This window comes from Oncorhynchus masou, chromosome 28 (genome assembly GCF_036934945.1).
Source record: "Oncorhynchus masou masou isolate Uvic2021 chromosome 28, UVic_Omas_1.1, whole genome shotgun sequence".
Lineage (NCBI taxonomy): Eukaryota > Metazoa > Chordata > Actinopteri > Salmoniformes > Salmonidae > Oncorhynchus > Oncorhynchus masou.
Window position 1 is genome coordinate 2,561,961 of NC_088239.1, and position 26,911 is coordinate 2,588,871.

General features: G+C 44.8%; 1 protein-coding gene across 2 annotated transcripts in view; it reads right to left on the bottom strand.

The window, feature by feature from the left end:
* Positions 1–876: 876 nt before the first annotated feature.
* The window catches only part of vill (villin-like), an 82,067-nt gene continuing 56,032 nt past the window's right edge, over positions 877–26,911 (bottom strand). For both annotated transcript variants that reach the window (XM_064941129.1, XM_064941130.1), the window contains exons 12-20: positions 18,831–18,968; positions 17,403–17,561; positions 16,247–16,426; positions 15,225–15,370; positions 5,937–6,081; positions 4,784–4,972; positions 3,529–3,597; positions 2,682–3,044; positions 877–1,645 (exon numbers count right to left, since the gene is read on the bottom strand). In XM_064941129.1, coding sequence (XP_064797201.1) covers positions 1,532–1,645; positions 2,682–3,044; positions 3,529–3,597; positions 4,784–4,972; positions 5,937–6,081; positions 15,225–15,370; positions 16,247–16,426; positions 17,403–17,561; positions 18,831–18,968 — 1,503 coding nt within the window. In that variant the 3' untranslated portion in view covers positions 877–1,531. The remainder of the gene's footprint in view (positions 1,646–2,681; positions 3,045–3,528; positions 3,598–4,783; positions 4,973–5,936; positions 6,082–15,224; positions 15,371–16,246; positions 16,427–17,402; positions 17,562–18,830; positions 18,969–26,911) is intronic.

Below are 26,911 nucleotides of genomic sequence, written 5' to 3' on the forward strand. Positions count from 1 at the left end.
CTGAACCAGGACAAAAGGTTCCACGTCTGATGATCCAAGGGGACCAGAAGGACCTCTCCCAGGAGATCTAGTCTACGTTCGAGTGTTCCGGAGGAAGTGGGATCAACCGAGGAGAGAAGGACCCTACGAAGTGGCCAGAACAACGTTAACTGCTGTCCAGGTGAAAGGAAGCAACACTTGGTACCATCTGAACCACTGCACCAGAGTCCCTTCAGAAACAAGGAGACAACCGCACAGAGATGAGAACACAGAGGATGCTGATTCAACAGGCGGGAGCCCGGAAGGAGCAGGAGCAGAAGAGGAGATTGAGACGCCAGGGAGGAGCCAAGAAACCAGCAGACCAAGTGGAAGCCAGGATACGACAAATGCACTGCCTGATGCACCCAGAAAAGGATGAAGGAGAGACAACACTGGAGAAAAAGACTGCAACACAGCCAAGACAACACAGGAGTGTCAAGCTTGTAGCTTCATATCCAAGAAGACACAAGGCTGTAATCGCTGCCAAAGGTGCTTCTACAAAGAACTGAGTAAAGGGTCTGAATACTTATGTAAAAGTGATATTTCAGTTTTTTATTTGTAATACATTTGCTTTCTAAACCTGTTTTTGCTTTGTCATTAAGGGGTATTGTAATGTCATTATGGGGTATTGTGATGTCATTAAGGGGTATTGTGATGTCATTAAGGGGTATTGTGTGTAGATTAATGAGGGAAACAATTATTTAATCTACTTTAGAATAAGGCTGTAACGTAACAAAATGTGGAAAAAGTCAAGGGGTCTGAATAATTTCCAAAGGCTCTGTATATTGTAATATTTATTTATTTCATTTTCACTCAACTGCATTTACACAAAGTAAAAGAAGAATTTGAAACAGTAAGTTGATTGTATATTGTTTTATTATTAGAGATCTGGTGACAGGATTCATGATAATTAGATTTGTGATCATGAGAGGGTTTGATTATGTTTGATTGTTGGAAAATACATTTAAAATCATAACTCATCTTTGAAATGTAGAGAAAATATAACAAAACATCAAATATAGCAACTGATCATGAGATAAAAAAAATAAAGATGTTCATCGAATTAATGTTTAAAAAATACCTGCTGTTTCTTCTGTTCAGCTGGTAGAACATATCAACTGGGCATAGTTTTGTTCAATTGTTCAATAAATAATGTATTTTTTAAATGTCTCTCTGTTTTACTGCTAACGTACTGTTGGTAATCAGGCATAGCACACATTCAGCTGAAGTATGTATGTAGTACACGTCTATACAGTGCATCTACCTGGACCTGGATGTGAAAAGTATGGAACCTTTTGTTTTGAGTTGTTCTCACAGTTCGCAGTGTCTCTGTTCCAGGTCTTCAGTTCAGCATGTTGCTGCCACTTCTACACTGTTCTGTTGAAAAACAATTTAAAAAAAAAACATTCCCGCTCTCTCTCTCGACTTGAATACAACTTGAACACAATCAAGGAACATTTTCAACTCTAATAAGCTATGTCCCGATGTCATCCCAACTAACGCGACTGCCCACTTAGAACAGCCCTGCCTTCTTCTTCAGGTCGTTCTGCCGCCACCTGGGCAGCCGCTGGAAACCAGACCGAGAACAACCCAGCAGGTTCTCCAGATCCACATCAGAGAGATAGTCCTGACAGAGAGAGACAGAGAGACAGAGAGACAGAGAGAGAGAGAGAGAGAGAGAGAGGGAGAGAGAGAGAGACAGAGACAGAGAGACAGAGAGAGAGAGAGAGAGACAGACAGAGAGAGAGAGAGAGAGAGAGAGAGAGAGACAGAGAGAGAGAGAGGGAGAGAGGGTCACAGAGAGAGACAGAGAGAGAGAGAGAGAGAGAGAGAGGGTCACAGAGAGAGACAGAGAGAGAGAGAGAGAGAGAGAGAGACAGAGAGACAGAGAGAGAGAGAGAGACAGACAGAGAGAGAGAGAGAGAGACAGAGAGAGAGAGACAGAGAGAGAGAGAGAGAGAGAGAGAGAGAGAGAGAGAGAGAGAGAGAGAGAGAGACAGAGAGATTTGTATATAGACATATATATATAGACATATTTGAAATGTCTTTATTCTTTTATTCTTTTGGAACTTCTGTGAGTGTAATGTTTACTATTCATTTTTATTGTTTATTTCACTTTTGTTTATTATCTATTTCACTTGCTTCGGCATTGTAAACATATGTTTCCCATGCCAATAAAGCCCTTGAGTTGAGAGTGAGAGAGACGTATTTAATGTGTTATGCTGACCCCTGCTGGCCGCTGCTGTCAGTTCACCACCATAACACTAATCTCGGTTCCCCAGAAGTAAAAGCATTTCGAGAAAGTTTGTCATTTCCTGTGTTACTTCTGGGGGGAATGCCATTAACCTTAGTGTAAAAGTATCCTCCCACATGGAACTCCAGGCCTTCCTCTTCCTCTTCCTCTAATTTCAGCCATGTTTATCATAGACAAAAATGACATTTTATATTTTCCTGAATTTTAACGATATATCCAATTTTGACTTTGTGTGCTGTGGAAACCATTTATCATCCACACACAGGCTTAAAAATCACCAAACCAGTTTAAGAACCACCTTTTCCCAATCCTGATTTGTCCAAATAATAAAACAAAAATATTACCATTTCCCTAATAACCTGCTGTACAATACAGTCTCAGCAGTACTATTTTATAATAGCATCCTCACCTCTCTCCTATTAGGGTCCACTCCCTTGGGCAGCTCATTGGGGCTCTTGTTGATCAGCAGCTCTGGGCTTAGGTACTCTCCAGTCCTGGGAGCTGGGGTGGTGGAGGGGACCAGGGTGATGGAGGGGCCCAGGGAGGGGGAGGACAGGGTGGGGGACAGGGTAGTGCTGAAGGTGGTGGACAGGCAGTCCTGACCTCCAGGGGTGGCTGGGCTGGAAGGGCCACAGGAGCCCCCTCCTGTCCCAAGGTGGAGCTTGTAGGATGGTGGAGAGCTGAACTGGTCTGGGCCTCCTGGAGCGCTGTACCCAGCACCTCCACTACTCCCCCCAGCAGAACCCTTACTCAGCTCTGTGTTGTTCAGATTCTACATGAAACAAGAGGAGGAGTGAGATTTAGATATTGATATCTCCTCTAACAGGTGAAAGCTGATATCTCCTCTAACAGGTGAAAGCTGATATCCCTTCTAACAGGTGAAAGCTGATATCCCCTCTAGCAGGTGAAATCTGATATCTCCTCTAACAGGTGAAAGCTGATATCCCTTCTAACAGGTGAAAGCTGATATCTCCTCTAACAGGTGAAAGCTGATATCCCCTCTAGCAGGTGAAATCTGATATCTCCTCTAACAGGTGAAAGCTGATATCCCATCTAACAAGTGGAAGCTGGTTGGATGATTTAGAACATATGTAAATGAATCATTCATTCATTCATGATCATTCATGTTTGATGCATGCAAAGGTTAGGCTTGTATTGGTTATATCATAATGACAATACAAGGTGGCTAATGGTTAACTGTATTACTTGGTTGAGTTAGTAACATTATTGCTAGAGTGTATGAGTGAATCACTTACTACAGTAATCTGAGAGATAGATGCAACATCGCCCAGCTTTTGTTTCATTTCCTCATAGGAGGAGCCTCCCTGTTGAGAAGAGAAGATCCACTAGTCTGTAAACACCAGTCTGTTAACACCAGTCTGTTAACATCAGTCTGTTAATACCAGTCTGTTAACACCAGTCTGTAAACACCAGTCTGTTAACACCAGTCTGTTAACACCAGTCTGTAAACACCAGTCTGTTAACACCAGTCTGTAAACACCAGTCTGTTAATACCAGTCTGTTAACACCAGTCTGTTAACACCAGTCTGTTAACACCAGTCTGTTAACACCAGTCTGTAAACACCAGTCTGTTAACACCAGTCTGTAAACACCAGTCTGTTAATACCAGTCTGTAAACACCAGTCTGTAAACACCAGTCTGTTAACACCAGTCTGTTAACACCAGTCTGTTAACACCAGTCTGTTAACACCAGTCTGTTAATACCAGTCTGTTAACACCAGTCTGTTAACACCAGTCTGTTAATACCAGTCTGTTAATACCAGTCTGTTAACATCAGTCTGTTAACACCAGTCTGTTAACACCAGTCTGTAAACACCAGTCTGTTAACACCAGTCTGTAAACACCAGTCTGTTAATACCAGTCTGTTAACACCAGTCTGTAAACACCAGTCTGTTAATACCAGTCTGTTAACACCAGTCTGTAAACACCAGTCTGTAAACACCAGTCTGTTAACACCAGTCTGTAAACACCAGTCTGTTAACACCAGTCTGTAAACACCAGTTTGGTAACACCAGTCTGTTAACACCAGTCTGTAAACACCAGTCTGTTAACACCAGTCTGTTAACACCAGTCTGTTTACACCAGTCTGTTAACACCAGTCTGTAAACACCAGTTTGGTAACACCAGTCTGTTAACACCAGTCTGTAAACACCAGTTTGGTAACACCAGTCTGTTAACACCAGTCTGTAAACACCAGTCTGTAAACACCAGTCTGGTAACAACAGTTTGGTAACAACAGTTTGGTAACAGATCACCGGTCTGTTAACTTCATGTTAAGAATCATAAATGCATTTATCCAAACTCTACCTGACTGTAAATAGATGCACAGAACACACTAACAAACACAGATTGACTCGAGTCCCCACCTCTCCCCTAATAAATTCAATTCACTTTGCTGAAGTTACTCAATAAAACACATCCAGTCACATTTGTAGCAGTGCATCCCGTTTTCCCTCTAGCGGTGGTGGCTGGTGTCCCAGATCTACTCACGCTCCACTTCTGAGGGTCCCATGCGTTGAACCATCCGGTGAAGGTCAGTGGCTCGTAGCCCTGTTTGACGGAGATGATGGGTGTGTCAGGGTCCCGCCCCGCTGGGTGGGTCCTCAGGTACTCTAGAGCACTGTTACACGCTTCCTTGGTCTCATATTCATTGGCAGACCTGCCAATCCACAGGAAAATCTGACGGGATTGGACAAATATGGAGTCAGGGTTATTCAGTGGTAATGATGATATGGTTCCCCTGAAGTGAACTGTGCTTTATGTAGAGTCATGCTCTACATGACAACTACATGATACTTGCTTCATCTCTGTTTAAACATCAACTACTGGAATCACATGTTCCCAGAGGATTGGACTGAGCCCAGGGCCCAAGACCCTGGTAACCGTGGCAATGACCTCTCACCTATTCCTGGGTAACTATAGTGATGACCCCTGAACCCTAACCTCCTCTAAGATAACAAGAGTGATGACCCTTGATCTCCTCCCAGGTAACCAAGTGATGACCCCTGACCCTTCACCTCCTCCCAGGTAACTATAGTCATGTCCCCTGACCCTCACCTCCTCCCAGGTAACAATAGTCATGGCCCCTGACCCTTCACCTCCTCCCAGGTAACAATAGTCATGGCCCCTGACCCCTCACCTCCACCCAGGTAACAATAGTCATGGCCCCTGACCCCTCACCTCCTCCCAGATAACAATAGTCATGGCCCCTGACCCCTCACCTCCTCCCAGGTAACTACAGTCATGGCCCCTGACCCTTCACCTCCTCCCAGGTAACAATAGTCATGGCCCCTGACCCCTTACCTCCTCCCAGGTAACTATAGTCATGGCCCCTGAATCCTTACCTCCTCCCAGGTAACTACAGTCATGGCCCCTAACCCTTCACCTCCTCTCAGGTAACAATAGTCATAGCCCCTGACCCTTCACCTCCTCTCAGGTAACAATAGTCATGGCCCCTGACCCCTCACCCCCTCCCAGGTAACCAAAGTGATGACCCCTGACCCCTCACCTGACCCCTTACCTCCTCCCAGGTAACAATAGTCATGAACCCTGACCCTTCACCTCATCCCAGGTAACTATAGTCATGTCCCCTGACCCCTCACCTCCTCCCAGGTAACCAAAGTGATGACCCCTGAAACCTCACCTCCTCCCAGGTGTCCAGCAGCATGACATCATCCTGGTCCAGGTCCTCCTGAGTCAAGTCCTCCACCTCTGTCATCCTGAACCGACCAGTCTGATTGGAGCATTCAAACAAACGAGGGCTGTGGGGAGTCTCCTCCTTCTGCAGTCTGACAGACAGGATGTGACGTCACAAAGTCACATGACAGCATTTGATGTCACAGAGTCAAATGACATGTTCAGACCGATAGACCTACCAATACCAGGATTACATCTAAAGATATTGCAATAGGGACCTGAACATTAAAAATCTAGACGCTAGTTCAAGTGTAATTCTAGTTGAAGTTTCATCCTATATATAGTGTCATCCTAGTTCTAATTCTACTGGCATCCTAGTTCTAGTGTCATCCTAGTTCTAGTGTCATCCTAGTTATTGTGTCATCATTAGTTATTGTGTCATCCTAGTTATTGTGTCATCCTAGTTCTCATGACATCCTAGTTCTAGTGTCATCATAGTTCTATTGTCATACTAGTTCTAGTGTCAACCTAGTTCTAGTGTCATCCTAGATCTAGTGTTATCCTAGTTCTAGTGTCATCCTAGAGCTAATGTCATCCTAGATCTAGTGTCATCCTTGTTCTATTGTCATCCTAGTTCTAGTGTCATCCAATTTCTATTATCATCCTAGTTCTAGTGTCATCCTTGTTCTAGTGTCATCCTAGTTCTAGTGCTATCCTAGTTCTCGTGACATCCTAGTTCTAGTGTCATCATAGTTCTATTGTCATACTAGTTCTAGTGCCATCCTAGATCTAGTGTCATCCTAGTTCTTGTGTTATCCAAGTTCTAGTGTCATCCTTGAGCTAGTGTCATCCTAGTTCTAGTGTCATCCTTGTTCTATTGTCATCCTTGTTCTATTGTCATCCTAGTTCTAGTGTCATCCTAGTTCTTGTGTCATCCTAGTTCTAGTGCCATCCTAGTTCTATTGTCATCCTAGTTCTAGTGACATCATAGTTCTAGTGTCATCCTAGTTCTAGTGTCATCCTAGTTCTAGTGTCATCCGAGTTCGAGGGCCATCCTAGTACTAGTGTCATCTTAGTTCTAGTGCCATCTTAGTTCTAGTGCCATCTTAGTTCTAGTGCAATTTTAGTTCTAGTGTCATCCTTGTTCTAGTGTCTTCCTAGTTCTAGTGCTATCCTAGTTCTCGTGACATCCTAGTTCTAGTGTCATCATAGTTCTATTGTCACACTAGTTCTAGTGTCATCCTAGATCTAGTGTTATCCTAGTTCTAGTGTCATCCTAGAGCTAGTGTCATCCTAGATCTAGTGTCATCCTTGTTCTATTGTCATCCTAGTTCTAGTGTCATCCAATTTCTATTATCATCCTAGTTCTAGTGTCATCCTTGTTCTAGTGTCATCCTAGTTCTAGTGCTATCCTAGTTCTCGTGACATCCTAGTTCTAGTGTCATCATAGTTCTATTGTCATACTAGTTCTAGTGCCATCCTAGATCTAGTGTCATCCTAGTTCTTGTGTTATCCAAGTTCTAGTGTCATCCTTGAGCTAGTGTCATCCTAGTTCTAGTGTCATCCTTGTTCTATTGTCATCCTTGTTCTATTGTCATCCTAGTTCTAGTGTCATCCTAGTTCTTGTGTCATCCTAGTTCTAGTGCCATCCTAGTTCTATTGTCATCCTAGTTCTAGTGACATCATAGTTCTAGTGTCATCCTAGTTCTAGGTGTCATCCTAGTTCTAGTGTCATCCGAGTTCGAGGGCCATCCTAGTACTAGTGTCATCTTAGTTCTAGTGCCATCTTAGTTCTAGTGCCATCTTAGTTCTAGTGCCATCTTAGTTCTAGTGTCATCCTTGTTCTAGTGTCTTCCTAGTTCTAGTGCTATCCTAGTTCTCGTGACATCCTAGTTCTAGTGTCATCATAGTTCTATTGTCACACTAGTTCTAGTGTCATCCTAGATCTAGTGTCATCCTAGTTCTTGTGTTATCCTAGTTCTAGTGTCATCCTAGTTCTTGTGTTATCCGAGTTCTATTGTCATACTAGTCTAGTGCCATCCTAGATCTAGTGTCATCCTAGTTCTTGTGTTATCCGAGTTCTAGTGTCATCCTTGAGCTAGTGTCATCCTAGTTCTAGTGTCATCCTAGTTCTAGTGTCATCCTAGTTCTAGTGTCATCCTAGATCTAGTGTCATCCTAGTTATTGTGTCATCCTAGTTCTAGTGTCATCCTAGTTATTTTGTCATCCTAGTTCTTGTGTCATCCTAGTTCTAGTGTCATCCTAGTTCTTGTGTTATCCGAGTTCTATTGTCATACTAGTCTAGTGCCATCCTAGATCTAGTGTCATCCTAGTTCTTGTGTTATCCGAGTTCTAGTGTCATCCTTGAGCTAGTGTCATCCTAGTTCTAGTGTCATCCTAGTTCTAGTGTCATCCTAGTTCTAGTGTCATCCTAGTTCTATTGTCATCCAAGTTCTAGTGTCATCCTCGTTCGAGTGCCATCCTAGTTCTATTATCATCCAATTTCTATTATCATCCTAGTTCTAGTGTCATCCTTGTTCTAGTGTCATCCTAGTTCTAGTGTCATCCTAGTTCTAGTGCTATCCTAGTTCTCGTGACATCCTAGTTCTAGTGTCATCATAGTTCTATTGTCACACTAGTTCTAGTGTCATCCTAGATCTAGTGTCATCATAGTTCTTGTGTTATCCGAGTTCTAGTGTCATCCTTGAGCTAGTGTCATCCTAGTTCTAGTGTCATCCTAGTTCTAGTGTCATCCTAGTTCTAGTGTCATCCTAGTTCTAGTGTCATCCTAGTTATTGTGTCATCCTAGTTCTAGTGTCATCCTAGTTATTTTGTCATCCTAGTTCTTGTGTCATCCTAGTTCTAGTGTCATCCTAGTTCGAGTGTCATCCTAGTTCTAGTGCTATCCTAGTTCTCGTGACATCCTAGTTCTAGTGTCATCATAGTTCTATTGTCATACTAGTTCTAGTGCCATCCTAGATCTAGTGTCATCCTAGTTCTTGTGTTATCCAAGTTCTAGTGTCATCCTTGAGCTAGTGTCATCCTAGTTCTAGTGTCATCCTTGTTCTATTGTCATCCTTGTTCTATTGTCATCCTAGTTCTAGTGTCATCCTAGTTCTTGTGTCATCCTAGTTCTAGTGCCATCCTAGTTCTATTGTCATCCTAGTTCTAGTGACATCATAGTTCTAGTGTCATCCTAGTTCTAGGTGTCATCCTAGTTCTAGTGTCATCCGAGTTCGAGGGCCATCCTAGTACTAGTGTCATCTTAGTTCTAGTGCCATCTTAGTTCTAGTGCCATCTTAGTTCTAGTGCCATCTTAGTTCTAGTGTCATCCTTGTTCTAGTGTCTTCCTAGTTCTAGTGCTATCCTAGTTCTCGTGACATCCTAGTTCTAGTGTCATCATAGTTCTATTGTCACACTAGTTCTAGTGTCATCCTAGATCTAGTGTCATCCTAGTTCTTGTGTTATCCGAGTTCTAGTGTCATCCTTGAGCTAGTGTCATCCTAGTTCTAGTGTCATCCTAGTTCTAGTGTCATCCTAGTTCTAGTGTCATCCTAGATCTAGTGTCATCCTAGTTATTGTGTCATCCTAGTTCTAGTGTCATCCTAGTTATTTTGTCATCCTAGTTCTTGTGTCATCCTAGTTCTAGTGTCATCCTAGTTCTTGTGTTATCCGAGTTCTATTGTCATACTAGTCTAGTGCCATCCTAGATCTAGTGTCATCCTAGTTCTTGTGTTATCCGAGTTCTAGTGTCATCCTTGAGCTAGTGTCATCCTAGTTCTAGTGTCATCCTAGTTCTAGTGTCATCCTAGTTCTAGTGTCATCCTAGTTCTATTGTCATCCAAGTTCTAGTGTCATCCTCGTTCGAGTGCCATCCTAGTTCTATTATCATCCAATTTCTATTATCATCCTAGTTCTAGTGTCATCCTTGTTCTAGTGTCATCCTAGTTCTAGTGTCATCCTAGTTCTAGTGCTATCCTAGTTCTCGTGACATCCTAGTTCTAGTGTCATCATAGTTCTATTGTCACACTAGTTCTAGTGTCATCCTAGATCTAGTGTCATCATAGTTCTTGTGTTATCCGAGTTCTAGTGTCATCCTTGAGCTAGTGTCATCCTAGTTCTAGTGTCATCCTAGTTCTAGTGTCATCCTAGTTCTAGTGTCATCCTAGTTCTAGTGTCATCCTAGTTATTGTGTCATCCTAGTTCTAGTGTCATCCTAGTTATTTTGTCATCCTAGTTCTTGTGTCATCCTAGTTCTAGTGTCATCCTAGTTCGAGTGTCATCCTAGTTCTAGTGCTATCCTAGTTCTCGTGACATCCTAGTTCTAGTGTCATCCTAGTTCTAGTGTCATCATAGTTCTATTGTCATACTAGTTCTAGTGTCATCCTAGTTCTAGTGTCATCCTAGTTGTAGTGTTATCATAGTTCTAGTGTCATCCTAGAGCTAGTGTCATCCTAGATCTAGTGTCATCCTTGTTCTATTGTCATCCTAGTTCTAGTGTCATCCTAGTTCTATTGTCATCCTAGTTCTAGTGCCATCCTAGTTATATTGTCATCCTAGTTCTAGTGACATCATAGTTCTAGTGTCATACTAGTTCTAGTGCCATCCTAGATCTAGTGTCATCCTAGTTCTTGTATTATCCGAGTTCTAGTGTCATCCTTGAGCTAGTGTCATCCTAGTTCTAGTGTCATCCTTGTTCTATTTTCATCCTTGTTCTATTGTCATCCTAGTTCTAGTGTCATCCTAGTTCTTGTGTCATCCTAGTTCTAGTGCCATCCTAGTTCTATTGTCATCCTAGTTCTAGTGTCATCCTCGTTCCAGTGTCATCCTAGTTCTATTGTCATCCTAGATCTAGTGTCATCCTAGTTCTAGTGTCATCCTAGTTCCGGTGTCATCCTAGTTCTAGTGTCATCCTAGTTCCGGTGTCATCCTAGTATCATCCTAGTATCATCCTAGTTCTAATGTCATCCTATTTCTAGTGTCATCCTAGTTCTACTATTATCCTAATTCTAGTGTCATCCTAATTCTAGTGTCATCCTAGTTCAAGTGTCATCCTAGTTCTAGTGTCATCATTGTTCTAGTGTCATCCTAGAGTTCTAGTGCCTTCCTAGTTCTTGTGTCATCCTAGTTCAAGTGTCATCCTTGTTCTAGTGCCATCCTAGTTCTAGCTTCATCCTAGTTCAAGTGTCATCCTAGTCCTAGTGTCATCCTAGTTCCAGTGTCATGCTAGTTCTAGTGTCATCCTAGTTCCAGTGTCATCCTTGTTCTAGTCCCTTCCTAGTTCTATTGTCATCCTAGTTCAAGTGTCATCCTTGTTCTAGTGTCATCCTAGTTTCATCCTAGTATCATCCTAGTTCTAATGTCATCCTATTTCTAGTGTCATCCTAGTTCTAGTGTCATCCTAGTTCTACTATTATCCTAATTCTAGTGTCATCCTAATTCTAGTGTCATCCTAGTTCTAGTGTCATCCTAGTTCTAGTGTCATCCTCGTTCTTGTGTCATCCTAGTTCTAGTGTCATCCTAGTTCTAGTGTCATTCTTGTTCTAGTGTCATCCTCGTTCCAGTGTTATCCTAGTATCATCGTTCTATTATCATTTTTTTTTCAAATCAAATTGTATTTGTCACATGCTCAGAATACAACAGGTGTAGAACTTATTGTGAAAAGTTTACTTACAACCCCTTAACCAACAATGTGTCTTCAGTCTGTTTGTACCGTGTCATCAGTCTGTTTGTACCGTGTCATCAGTCTGTGTGTACCGTGTCATCAGTCTGTGTGTACCGTGTCATCAGTCTGTTTGTACCGTGTCATCAGTCTGTGTGTACCGTGTCATCAGTCTGTTTGTACCGTGTCATCAGTCTGTTTGTACCGTGTCATCAGTCTGTTTGTACCGTGTCATCAGTCTGTGTGTACCGTGTCATCAGTGTGTGTGTACCGTGTCATCAGTGTGTGTGTACCGTGTTAGCAGTGTGTGTGTACCGTGTCATCAGTCTGTGTGTACCGTGTCATCAGTGTGTGTGTACCGTGTCATCAGTGTGTGTGTACCGTGTTAGCAGTGTGTGTGTACCGTGTCATCAGTCTGTGTGTACCGTGTCATCAGTCTGTGTGTACCGTGTCATCAGTGTGTGTGTACCGTGTCATCAGTGTGTGTGTACCATGTCAGCAGTGTGTGTGTACCGTGTCATCAGTGTGTTTGTACCGTGTTAGCAGTGTGTGTGTACCGTGTCATCAGTCTGTGTGTACCGTGTCATCAGTCTGTTTGTACCGTGTCATCAGTCTGTTTGTACCGTGTCATCAGTCTGTGTGTACCGTGTCATCAGTTTGTGTGTACCGTGTCATCAGTCTGTTTCTACCGTGTCATCAGTCTGTGTGTACCGTGTCATCAGTCTGTGTGTACTGTGTCATCAGTCTGTGTGTACCGTGTCATCAGTCTGTGTGTACCATGTCATCAGTCTGTGTGTACTGTGTCATCAGTCTGTGTGTACCGTGTCATCAGTCTGTGTGTACTGTGTCATCAGTCTGTTTGTACCGTGTCAGCAGTGTGTGTGTACCATGTCATCAGTCTGTGTGTACCGTGTCATCAATCTGTGTGTACCGTGTCATCAGTGTGTGTGTACCGTATCATCAGTGTGTGTGTTCTGTGTCATCAGTGTGTGTGTACCATGTCAGCAGTGTGTGTGCACCGTGTCAGCAGTGTGTGTGTTCTGTTTCAGCAGTGTGTGTGTACCGTGTCATCAGTGTGTGTGTACCGTGTCAGCAGTGTGTGTGTTCTGTGTCATCAGTGTGTGTGTACCGTGTCATCAGTGTGTGTGTACCGTGTCATCAGTCTGTGTGTACCATGTCATCAGTGTGTGTGTACCGTGTCATCAGTGTGTGTGTACCGTGTCATCAGTCTGTGTGTACCGTGTCATCAGTCTGTGTGTACCGTGTCATCAGTCTGTGTGTACCGTGTCATCAGTGTGTGTGTACCGTGTCATCAGTCTGTTTGTACCGTGTCATCAGTCTGTGTGTACCGTGTCATCAGTCTGTGTGTACCATGTCATCAGTCTGTGTGTACCGTGTCATCAGTCTGTGTGTACCGTGTCAGCAGTGTTTGTGTACTGTGTCATCAGTCTGTTTGTACCGTGTCATCAGTCTGTGTGTACCGTGTCATCAGTCTGTGTGTACCATGTCATCAGTCTGTGTGTACCGTGTCATCAGTCTGTGTGTACCGTGTCATCAGTCTGTTTGTACCGCGTCATCAGTCTGTGTGTACCGTGTCATCAGTGTGTGTGTACCGTGTCATCAGTGTGTGTGTACCGTGTTAGCAGTGTGTGTGTACCGTGTCATCAGTCTGTGTGTACCGTGTCATCAGTGTGTGTGTACCGTGTCATCAGTCTGTGTGTACCGTGTCATCAGTCTGTGTGTACCGTGTCAGCAGTCTGTGTGTACCATGTCAGCAGTGTGTGTGTACCGTGTCATCAGTGTGTTTGTACCGTGTCATCAGTCTGTTTGTACCGTGTCATCAGTCTGTGTGTACCGTGTCATCAGTTTGTGTGTACCGTGTCATCAGTCTGTTTCTACCGTGTCATCAGTCTGTGTGTACCGTGTCATCAGTCTGTGTGTACCGTGTCATCAGTCTGTGTGTACCGTGTCATCAGTCTGTGTGTACCATGTCATCAGTCTGTGTGTACTGTGTCATCAGTCTGTGTGTTCCGTGTCATCAGTCTGTGTGTACTGTGTCATCAGTCTGTTTGTACCGTGTCAGCAGTGTGTGTGTACCATGTCATCAGTCTGTGTGTACCGTGTCATCAATCTGTGTGTACCATGTCAGCAGTGTGTGTGTACCGTGTCAGCAGTGTGTGTGTTCTGTTTCAGCAGTGTGTGTACCGTGTCATCAGTGTGTGTGTACCGTGTCAGCAGTGTGTGTGTTCTGTTTCAGCAGTGTGTGTGTACCGTGTCATCAGTGTGTGTGTACCGTGTCAGCAGTGTGTGTGTTCTGTGTCATCAGTGTGTGTGTACCGTGTCATCAGTGTGTGTGTACCGTGTCATCAGTCTGTGTGTACCATGTCATCAGTGTGTGTGTACCGTGTCATCAGTGTGTGTGTACCGTGTCATCAGTCTGTGTGTACCGTGTCATCAGTCTGTGTGTACCGTGTCATCAGTCTGTGTGTACCGTGTCATCAGTCTGTGTGTACCGTGTCATCAGTCTGTTTGTACCGTGTCATCAGTCTGTGTGTACCGTGTCATCAGTCTGTGTGTACCGTGTCAGCAGTGTTTGTGTACAGTGTCATCAGTCTGTTTGTACCGTGTCATCAGTCTGTGTGTACCGAGTCATCAGTCTGTGTGTACCATGTCATCAGTCTGTGTGTACCGTGTCATCAGTCTGTGTGTACCGTGTCATCAGTCTGTTTGTACCGCGTCATCAGTCTGTGTGTACCGTGTCATCAGTGTGTGTGTACCGTGTCATCAGTGTGTGTGTACCGTGTTAGCAGTGTGTGTGTACCGTGTCATCAGTCTGTGTGTACCGTGTCATCAGTGTGTGTGTACCGTGTCATCAGTCTGTGTGTACCGTGTCATCAGTCTGTGTGTACCGTGTCAGCAGTCTGTGTGTACCATGTCAGCAGTGTGTGTGTACCGTGTCATCAGTGTGTTTGTACCGTGTCATCAGTCTGTTTGTACCGTGTCATCAGTCTGTGTGTACCGTGTCATCAGTTTGTGTGTACCGTGTCATCAGTCTGTTTCTACCGTGTCATCAGTCTGTGTGTACCGTGTCATCAGTCTGTGTGTACTGTGTCATCAGTCTGTGTGTACCGTGTCATCAGTCTGTGTGTACCATGTCATCAGTCTGTGTGTACTGTGTCATCAGTCTGTGTGTTCCGTGTCATCAGTCTGTGTGTACTGTGTCATCAGTCTGTTTGTACCGTGTCAGCAGTGTGTGTGTACCATGTCATCAGTCTGTGTGTACCGTGTCATCAATCTGTGTGTACCATGTCAGCAGTGTGTGTGTACCGTGTCAGCAGTGTGTGTGTTCTGTTTCAGCAGTGTGTGTACCGTGTCATCAGTGTGTGTGTACCGTGTCAGCAGTGTGTGTGTTCTGTGTCATCAGTGTGTGTGTACCGTGTCATCAGTGTGTGTGTACCGTGTCATCAGTCTGTGTGTACCATGTCATCAGTGTGTGTGTACCGTGTCATCAGTGTGTGTGTACCGTGTCATCAGTCTGTGTGTACCGTGTCAGCAGTGTGTGTGTACCGTGTCATCAGTGTGTGTGTACCGTGTCATTAGTGTGTGTGTACCGTGTCAGCAGTGTGTGTGTACCTCTTGTCGCAGGCATAAGGGGCCTTCCCTCCCAGAGCCACCCAGAACTCAGCAGGCTCCTGTCCCTCCATAACAACCTGTTTGTCCTGCCTGGACAGAACGTCTGCCACTGCCTTTGCCATCTCTCTCTCATCACCACTACAACCCTGAGACAGAACATGCAGGATACAGGCACTTGTCACACACAATACAGATACATGAAAACTGATCCCTTCCCTCTGCTCTTTAAGTGAAGCCCGAGAAGCCGTTGTTTGGAGGATATATTGGCACGGGTGTAGTAAGGTCGGAGACAAAGTCGAGGACTGGAAAACCGTGCCAATATATCTATCAAACTCCGGCTTCAAGGGCATTTTCAGTTTTTTACAACGGGTGAACAACATATTCAAATAATTATTGGAATATTTTTATTATAAACATTATTTTGCTGAATTTATTCACACTATTTCATCCTTCCACAATATATAGTCCCGATACAAATCTAAGGTTGCTACCTAAGCTGGCTGGTTGTTTGTTCTATTGGTTTGGTTACTGGAGATGAGACCCAATCGTTCAGTCTTTTTGTTCTGTATGTATGGATGCGACCCAGACGTTCATTCTACATGTTCCATTGACATACTGGCTGGCAACGTTCATATCCCTTGCTTGCTAACTAGCCAACTATGGCTAACTTACTGCCACAACATCTTGGACTCTAACCATCTAGATCTGGGTCTCGCCTTGTGCCCTTATATCTCCACTGTTGGAAACTAAATGTTAGTCTAAAAGAAATGTGAGAAAATGTCTAGATACTTTTTATAGTGGAGATCAAGTCTATAAATTGCCTGGCTGGGCTGATGGATTGCGTAGTCAGATGGATCAGAATGAATAGGCATTTTAACGTCATATATTTAGCTAGTGGTAACTTGTGGAATAGACCCAGCTGGAATGTAGTTTAAACATATTAGCATTCAGGATAAGACCCATCCGTTATATAATCCCGTCAAACATCGTACCTTGAAATACCACAGATAACAGTGTAGTACCTTGCCGTACCACAGGTAAATCGTGTGGTCAGTTTTTAGCAGGAACACATCATTGGTGTTGAGTGAAGAGGAGCGGGCTGGGACCTCAGTAGCCCTGGTGTTCATCTCATGAGTCCCTCGAACCTGGAACAGTCTGGCTCCTGGGCCTGGGTTAGTCACCCCCGCTCTGCCTGTACCACCCTGAACACACACACACACACACACACACACACACACACACACACACACACACACACACACACACACACACACACACACACACACACACACACACACACACACACACACACACACACACACCATCTTAAAGGGATAATTCATCCAAAATCTAAATTTGGGTGACAGGTCCCTTTCCTTAAGTTTTGTCTGAAGGTCCATGGTGACAGAATCCACAATAATCCAGCACGTTAGCTTCATCACATTTCATCAGTGGTTCCAGGAGAAACGACGTTAGAAAAGCTACACTGCGAGCAGAAACTTACTCAAAACACACTCCAAACTAAGATTGGTAGTTGGTGGCGCCAGCAGGGATTTTTGTTTATGTGCTTACTACTAAAGTACTCGCTGGAATTTGGTTGCTCAGAACTGGAGGGATTTCGTCATGTAGCAGAGAGCAGAGAGCAGAGAACAGAGAGCAGAGAGCATAGAGCAGAGAGCAGAGAGCAGAGAGCAGAGAGCAGAGAGCAGAGAGCAGAGAGCAGAGAGCATCTTCATGGGTCTTCCAGTGAGGACATTGTTGACCTGGGGCACTTCGAGATGGTTTGCTTTCCAGATGTGAACTAAACTGACCAGTAAACATAGGAAGTATCAGAGCTTTCAACCATTAAAAGATAACAAGATTCCCACGGTGAAGAAAACACGGTTCTTCACAATTATGGACCATTATACCCAATTTAGTTTGAAGCCTTTTTGAGGAGGTTTTAGCTTGCAATGCACCTTTGCTGACGTCGGTTCTCCTGGAACCACTAATGAAATCTAGTGACGCTAACATGCTAACTTCAGGCTGTAGACAGAAGTAAATCATGGATTATTGTGGATTATGTCACCATGGACCTTCAGATTCAACTCAAGGAAAGGGACATTTCACTCAAATTTAGATTTTGGATGAACTATCTCTTTAAGATGGACCATGTCACCAGATGAAAGATGATCTCACCTCGAAGATGATGAGTTTTCCTTTAAAGATGGCCAAGAAGTGACGCGGCTCTTTTCCCATGACCACCCTGACTTGAACCGGCACTCCGCTGTACTTGTTGTCCATGGCAACGGCCTGATAGGCACACGATGTGATCTCATCCTGAGTAGCATGGCGACCCTGCACCGTAAACCAAGACACACGTCAGTCACACACACCCAGCACAACACGCAGGTTAATTAACTAGTCACTGACTAGTATCAGCTTCTAGTGTTTAATTAACTATACACTGACTAGTCTCAGCTTCTACTGTTTAATTAACTATACACTAACTAGTCTCAGCTTCTAGTGTTTAATTAACTATACACTAACTAGTATCAGCTTCTAGTGTTTAATTAACTATACACTAACTAGTCTCAGCTTCTAGTGTTTAATAAACTATACACTGACTAGTCTCAGCTTCTACTGTTTAATTAACTATACACTGACTAGTCTCAGCTTCTAGTGTTTAATTAACTATACACTGACTAGTCTCAGCTTCTACTGTTTAATTAACTATACACTGACTAGTCTCAGCTTCTAGTGTTTAATTAACTATACACTAACTAGTCTCAGCTTCTAGTGTTTAATTAACTATACACTGACTAGTCTCAGCTTCTAGTGTTTAATTAACTATACACTGACTAGTCTCAGCTTCTAGTGTTTAATTAACTATACACTGACTAGCCTCAGCTTCTAGTGTTTAATTAACTATACACTAACTAGTCTCAGCTTCTAGTGTTTCATTAACTATACACTGACTAGCTTTCAGCTTTTAGTGTTTAATTAACTACACACTGACTAGTCTCAGCTTCTAGTGTTTCATTAACTATACACTGACTAGCCTCAGCTTCTAGTGTTTAATTAACTATACACTGACTAGTCTCAGCTTCTAGTGTTTAGTTAACTATACACTGACTAGTCTCAGCTTCTAGTGTTTAATAAACTATACACTGACTAGTCTAAGCTTCTAGTGTTTAATTAACTACACACTAACTAGTATCAGCTTCTAGTGTTTAATTAACTACACACTGACTAGCCTCAGCTTCTACTGTTTAATTAACTATACACTGACTAGCCTCAGCTTCTACTGTTTAATTAACTATACACTGACTAGCTTTCAGCTTCTAGTGTTTAATAAACTATACACTGACTAGTCTCAGCTTCTAGTGTTTCATTAACTATACACTGACTAGTATCAGCTTCTAGTGTTTATTTAACTATACACTGACTAGCCTCAGCTTCTAGTGTTTAATTAACTACACACTGACTAGCCTCAGCTTCTAGTGTTTAATTAACACTGACAAGCCTCAGGAGCACAGACTATGAACATTGACCAACACTATGAACTGAAACTCAAGGCATTATATCCACTAAAGAAGACTGAACTTGTTGTTGTCAGTGTCTCACCTGCCACATGTAGAGTATGTACTGCAGCTTGTTAGCTCTCTTGTAGGTGTAGAGCACCAGGTAACAGTCTCCTCCGTAGAACTGACCGAACGAGCTGGGGTGGAGCTCTCTCAACTCCAGGTCCTCTATACGCCAGATCTGGATGAAGAACATTGCAGGTTTAAGTAAGTAATTGTGGGAGTAGGTGTTTGGTATTTTTGGTATTTTATTTGGATCCCCATTAGCTGTTGAAAAAGCAGCAGCTACTCTTCCTGTGGTCCACACAAAACATGAAACATGACATAATACAGAACATAAATAGACAAGAACAGCTCAAGGACAGAACTATATACATGTCAAACATCACACGTGGCCTCCATATCAATACACACAAACTATCTAGGTCAAATAGGGGAGTTCCATGCCGTAGGGGCTCTATATAATACTGTACACTTTCTGGAATTTGTTCTGGATTTGGGACTGTGAAAAGACCCCTGGTGGCATGTCTGGTGGGGTAAGTGTGTGTGTCAGAGCTGTGGGTAAGTTGACAATGCAAACAATTTGGGATTTCCAACATATTAATGTTTCTTATAAAAAGAAGAAGTGATGCAGTCAGTCTCTCCTCATCTCTGAGCCAAGAGAGACTGGCAGCATAGTATTTATATCAGCCCTCTGATTACAATGAAGAGCAAGGCATGCTGCTCTGTTGTGGGCCACCTGCAGCTTAACTAGGTCTTTCCTTGCAGCAGTCGACCACACGACTGGACAATAATCAAGATAAGACAAAACTACAGCCTGCAGGACATGCTTTTTGGAGAGTGGTGTCAAAAAATATCGTTATTACAGACAGACCTCTCCCCTTCTTTACAACCATTGAATCTATACGTTTTGACCATGACAGTTTCCAATCTAAGGTAACGCCAAGTCGCCTCAACTTGTTCAACAGCCACACCACACATTAACAGATTCAGCTGAGGTCTAGAACTTAGGGAATTATTTGTACTAAATACAATGTTCTAATTTTGAAGATGTTCAGGACCAGTTTATTACTGGCCACCCATTCCAAAACAGACTGCAACTCTTTGTTAAGGGTTTCAGTGACTTCATTAGCTGTGGTTGCTGATGTGTATATGGTTGAATCATCAGCATACGTGGACACACATGCTTTGTTTAATGCCAGTGGCAGGTCATTGGTAAAAATAGAAAAGAGTAGAGGTCCTAGAGAGCCGCCATGCAGTACACCACACTTTGTAGGTCTGCTGTTAGAATCGGTAAAGGCCGCTTTACTTCCCTCCAGGACAAAGACTTTCCTCTAGGACTTTGGATTCCTGTCAGGATTTGGCCAGGGTTGTTCCGGGTTTTTGTCAGTAGATGTCCCCATTGTGCTTTTTGTCCCTGTGTTTTTCCCTTGATCCCCATTATTGTTTGCACCTGTGTCTCGTTTCCCCTGATTGTATTTAAACCCTTTGTTTCCCTCAGTTCTGTGCTCTGTGTTTGTATGTTAGCAACCTGCCCTAGTGTTCTGTGTGCTCTTGTCGATTCCGGGTGAAGTTCTTGTGGTATTCTGTTTTTTGTTTTTGTTTATTTTTTTGGTGAGTTTCTTTTGAGGTCTTTTTGTGTTTTTCCTACCACCTTTTGGATTTGCCATTTTTTGTATTTTAGGATTTTTTCTTTATTAAATACACCGTCTTAAGTACTGCTGTGTCTGCCTCATCTTCTGGGTTCTGCTGACTATTCGTGGCTCAGTTGGTTAAGTGACTGTTTCTCACTCCGGAGACCCAGGTTCGAAACCGGGTCCTGACAGAAACACAGAGCCAAAAATGAACCCAGAGGCAGCCAGTTCCCAGGACCTTTTTGCCACGCTGTCCCACCACCAGGAGACTGTCCAACGCCACGAAGCCGCCCTGGTTCAGCAAGAGGCCTTAATGGCTAGACATTCTTATCTTCTGTCGGAGATGCTGACTTCCATAAAGCAGATATCTGATCGACTTACCCCGGCAACGGTTCCCGTCCCAGTACCTCAGGTTCACGTACCCATGGCAGTTAACCCCCTGGCTGAACCTCGTCTTCCACCTCCCCAACAGTTCTCAGGTGATCCAAGTGCTTGTAAAGGCTTTCTCACTCAATGTTCTCTCTCCTTTGAGCTGCAACCTTCGTCGTTTCCCACCGACCGGTCTAAGATCGCATATATCATTACCCTGCTGTCGGAAAAAGCCCTGGCCTGGGCTACTGCTGTGTGGGATGCCCATAGTTCCTGCTGTGCCAGCTACTCTGCCTTTGCTGAGGAATTCAAACGAGTGTTTCAAGGCCCAAGCAGTGGTTCTGACTCAGCCAAACAGCTCCTGACTCTCCATCAAGGTTGGCGCAGCGTGACGGACTATGCCATCCAGTTCCGCACGGTGGCAGCAGCGAGTGGCTGGAACAACGAGGCGCTCACGGTGTGCTTTCTGAAAGGCCTTTCCGACACTATCCAAGATGAACTGGCCACTCGGGAACCACCGGACAATCTCGAGTCCCTGATCAAGTTGGCCTCACGCATTGACCAGCGTCTGAGAGAGAGAGAACTCAACCGTAGACCTCTAGCCCCTATCAGTCCCAGCTCCGAGTCCCCACCTTTATCATCGCTGGCTCCACCGGAACCCATGCAGATTGGACGCATCTCCCAGGCTGAGAGAGACCGCCGGATGAGGGAGCGACGCTGTCTATATTGCGGCAAACCGGGCCATTTCCGTTCCACGTGTCCCGGGCTCCAGGGAAACGCTCTGTCCCGTACAGACCGGGGGAACTGTAACGGGAAACATAACCTCCTCCCATCCGTCCAACTCCCGTCTGCTCATTCCAGTCACCCTCTCCTGGGACAACCACAAGCTTCACCTTCAAGCCTTGGTAGACTCTGGAGCCGCAGGTAACTTCATGGATGGTGTCTGGGCGAAGGAGAATGGCGTTCCCTCTGAACCTCTAAGTGACCCCATGAGGGTTACTACATTGGATGGAAGCCCTTTGGGATCTGGACTTGTCACTCATGTCACTACCTCCTTGAGACTTTCAGTTTCACAACACCAGGAATTGATGAACTTTCATTTGATCTCCTGTTCCGAGTTCCCTCTCGTCCTTGGATACCCCTGGCTTCACAGCCATAACCCTCACATCGACTGGTCTGTGGGCACTATCAAGCAGTGGGGTCCTACGTGCCAAGCTACTTGTATTTTCCAGAATTCCCGAGTTCTACTCCCGAGTCTTTAGAATCCATCGACCTGACCCGAGTTCCCGAGTGTTACCATGACCTCAAACTGGTGTTTAGCAAACAGAGGGCCACCATGCTACCACCCCATAGATCTTACGATTGCCCCATCGACCTGTTTCCGGGCACTTGCCCCCCAGGGGTCGGATCTTTTCCCTATCTCCACCCGAACGAGCTGCTATGGATACCTACATCAAGGACTCTCTGGAAGCAGGCCTCATGCGTCCATCAACCTCCCCGGCGGGAGCAGGGTTTTTCTTTGTGGCCAAGAAAGATGGTGGATTACGTCCTTGCATCGACTACCGGGGACTCAATGACATAACCGTCCGTAACCGTTACCCGCTACCCCTTATGGCCACAGCCTTCGAGCTGCTCCAGGAAGCAGTTGTTTTCACTAAGCTTGACCTGCGGAACGCATACCATCTTGTGCGGATCAGACCTGGTGACGAGTGGAAGACCGCTTTCAACACGCCTACTGGTCACTATGAATACTTGGTGATGCCCTTCGGCCTGACCAACGCCCCAGCGGTGTTCCAAGCGCTCATAAACGATGTGCTTAGGGATATGCTTAACATATTTGTGTTCGTTTACTTGGATGACATCCTCATCTTTTTGAGCTCCCTTCAAGAACACACTAAGCATGTCAGACAAGTACTCAAACGCCTCCTGGACAGCCATCTGTACGTTAAGCCGGAAAAATGTGAATTCCATTCATCCCGAGTACAATTCCTGGGATTTGTAGTGGAACCCGGTCGAGTCCAAATGGACCCTAGGAAGGTAGGGGCGGTAGCGGATTGGCCCACCCCCAAATCCGCTAAGGATGTTCAGCGTTTCCTGGGCTTCACAAACTTTTACCGCAAGTTCATCAAGAACTTCAGTTTGGTGGCAGCTCCTCTCTCAGCTTTAACCAAAGGTGGCAATGCAAGGTTTGTGTGGGGAAGAGAAGCTGAGACGGCCTTCCAAGGACTCAAGCAGCGCGTCCTCTCTGCTCCCATCCTGATACTACCGACTACGGATGAACCATTTGTGGTGGAGGTAGACGCATCAGAGGTTGGTGTTGGAGCTGTCCTGTCTCAGAGGGGTGAAGACAAGAAGCTTCATCCGTGCGCTTTCTTCTCACACCGGCTTACCCCGACTGAGAGGAACTACGATGTGGGGGATCGTGAACTCCTAGCGGTTAAGATGGCATTGAAGGAATGGAGACACTGGCTCGAGGGGGCTTCTCACCCGTTTCAAGTGCTTACGGACCACAAAAATCTGGAGTATATCCAGCAGGCGAAGCGATTGAACTCTAGACAAGCTAGATGGTCTCTTTTCTTCAATCGATTCCAGTTTATCCTCACCTATCGGCCCGGGTCGAAGAATCTCAAACCGGATGCCCTGTCCCGAGTCTACGCTCCTGCCATTCGAGATGACACGGACATGCCTGTCCTTCCTGCTGCTAAGATTGTGGCTCCGATCTCGTGGCAAGTTGAGGATACTGTGAGACGTGCTCAAGCTAGCGAACCGGACCCTAAAGGAGGCCCTGCCAATCGGTTGTTTGTCCCAAAGGCAGTGAGGACTCAGGTCCTTCTGTGGGGGCACTCCTCTCGCCTCACCTGTCACCCGGGCGTAGGTCGCACCTTGGAGTTCATCCAGCGTAAGTTCTGGTGGCCTACCATAAGAGAAGACGTTGCCACTTTCGTCAATGCCTGCCCCGTGTGCTGCCAGGGCAAATCTTCTCACCTCCGCCCTCAAGGACTCCTTCACCCTTTACCTGTTCCCCACAGACCCTGGTCCCATATCTCATTGGACTTTATTACTGGACTTCCTCCATCCCATGGCAATACTACTATCCTAGTCATAATCGACAGGTTTTCAAAGGCGGCCAGGTTCGTCCCTCTGACTAAGTTACCTTCTGCCAAGGAAACGGCTGAGTTGGTAATTAATCATGTGTTCCGAGTCTTCGGCATTCCTCAAGATGTGGTTTCTGACAGAGGTCCCCAGTTCGCCTCAAGGTTTTGGAAGGCCTTCTGCCAACTCATGGGGGCTTCTGCCAGTCTATCTTCAGGGTACCATCCGGAGTCCAACGGCCAAACAGAGAGGATGAATCAAGAGCTGGAAACCACCCTCCGATGTATGACTCGTGACAACCCGTCCACATGGTCATCCTTTATTGTTTGGGCCGAATACGCGCACAACACCTTGCGCTCCTCCTCCACTGGTATGTCCCCGCACGAGTGTCAGTTTGGCTATGCTCCTCCATTGTTCCCGGACCAGGAGGCAGAAGTCAGAGTGCCTTCAGCCTTGAGGTTCGTCAGACGCTGTCGGCTTATGTGGAGGAAGACCCGTCTTAATCTGATGCGTTCCTCACAGAGGTATCAACAACAAGCCAACAGACGTCGCCGTCCCGGGCCTACCCTGCGCCCCGGCCAGAGAGTCTGGCTTTCCACAAGAGACTTACCTCTACGGGTGGAGTCTCGCAAGCTGTCCCAAAAATACATCGGTCCCTTCAAGGTTGCCAGGAGAGTTAACCCAGTTTCTTATCGCCTACACTTACCCAGATCCCTTAAGATTAATCCCACATTTCATGTGTCATTGTTAAAACCTGTTGTTTTTTCTCCCCTTGTCCCGGCAGACAGACCTCCCCTCCGCCTCGTGTCATTGGAGGCCAGCCGGCTTATACCGTCCACCGGATACTGGATTCCCGCCGGGTGCAGCGGTCCTGGCAGTATCTGGTGGACTGGGAAGGCTACGGTCCTGAGGAGCGCTCCTGGGTTCCTGCCAAAGACATCCTGGACCCTGACCTCATTCGTCAGTTCAGGGTCCTCCACCCTGAGAGAGCTGGTAGGAACGTCAGGAGCCGTTCCTAGGGGGGATTCTGTCAGGATTTGGCCAGGGTTGTTCCGGGTTTTTGTCAGTAGATGTCCCCATTGTGCTTTTTGTCCCTGTGTTTTTCCCTTGATCCCCATTATTGTTTGCACCTGTGTCTCGTTTCCCCTGATTGTATTTAAACCCTTTGTTTCCCTCAGTTCTGTGCTCTGTGTTTGTATGTTAGCACCCTGCCCTAGTGTTCTGTGTGCTCTTGTCGATTCCGGGTGAAGTTCTTGTGGTATTCTGTTTTTTGTTTTTGTTTATTTTTTGGTGAGTTTCTTTTGAGGTCTTTTTGTGTTTTTCCTACCACCTTTTGGATTTGCCATTTTTTGTATTTTAGGATTTTTTCTTTATTAAATACACCGTCTTAAGTACTGCTGTGTCTGCCTCATCTTCTGGGTTCTGCTGACTATTCGTGGCTCAGTTGGTTAAGTGACTGTTTCTCACTCCGGAGACCCAGGTTCGAAACCGGGTCCTGACAATTCCCTCCAGGCCTGAGGATAAAGACTTTCCTCTAGACTCAGATTAAAGATCTGACAGATGGAGGGGCTACAGAGTCAGCTACCATCCTCAATAGCTTTCCATCTAAGTTGTCAATGCCAGGAGGTTTGTCATTATTAATCGATAACAATATTTTTTTCCACCTGCTTTTCTTTCATTACTTGTTTTGTTATGCATGAATATGATGGCTCACTGTTTGTTGTTGGCATTTCCTGCCTAAGTTTGACTGTGAAGTAATCATTCAAATAATTGTCAACATCAAATGGTTTTGTGATGAATAAGTATCTGATTCGATGAAAGATGGAGTTGAATTTGTCTTTCTGACCATCATTTCATTTACAGTACGTTTTTTTACAGTACGTTTTTTTCCCATCATTCTTTATTTCATTGATCTTCATAATATAGTTTCTTCTCTTTTTTGTAAAATTTAGTCACATAATTTCTCCATTTACCGTCAGTCAGCCAGTCAGATGCCAGCCTTATCAGCCACTCCTGTTGCTCCATCTCTTTCAACCATACAGGCGAAGGATGGCTACTTTGAAGAATCTAAAATCTAAAGTATATTTTGATTTGTTTGACACTTTTTTGGTTACTACATGATTCCATATGTGTTATTTCATAGTTTTGATGTTTTTACAATTATTCTGCAATGTAGAAAATAGTACAAATAAATGAAATTCATTGAATGAGTAGGTGTGTGTCCTAACTTTCGACTGGTACTGTACGTTCCGCTCAAGTTCTTGGCTCTTTCCAGAACAGTTTTCCTTGAATTCAGGAACTTGACTATTATCGGTCTTGGCTTGTCACCTGGGCCCGGTGGTGGGTTTCCCAGTCCTGTGGGCGTGCTTTACCTTAATCTTGCTGTGGTCCAGCTTCAATTTCTCAAAGATCATTTCCCTCACTTTGTCCTCAATTCCATCCACAACCATATTATTCTGCCTTATTTGTCCCTCGAGACAGTCTGTTTTATTCTTCATTGTTATCATGGATTCACACACAGAACTGATGTCCTCTCACAATGACTTACAGATTGCTATCATTTGTCATGCTCCTGTTTCTACTCATCGAGGTGACCCTGGGAGAACTGCAAGCTGTTCTTCAGGTCCTGGACCTCTCTGGTCAGGTCGTCCATTATTTTATTAGTTGACTCCAGCAGTATTTGGACAAAACACTTGTAGCTATTTTCTTGTTGTTGTTACAACTGTAGAACTCTTTTTTTGTTCATTTAAAAGATCATTCACGTGTGATAGAGAGACACCACTGTCCACAACGATACTCCTGCTGGCTTTGGTCTTTGTCATGGTAGCTAGCAACGTAGGTTACACTGTTAGTCCTCGCAGTTCCAGACAGGGCAGGTCACAGGGAAGATTGAAAACAACAAACAGCAGGGATCTAGACAGCCGTAAACCCAGGACAATCCGCGGTCCCAGCCACAATGGCTAACCGCATCGTGGGCTGCGTTCCTGAGAAAACCTTTCTAGCTTGATAGGTCAAATAGCTCCTGAAA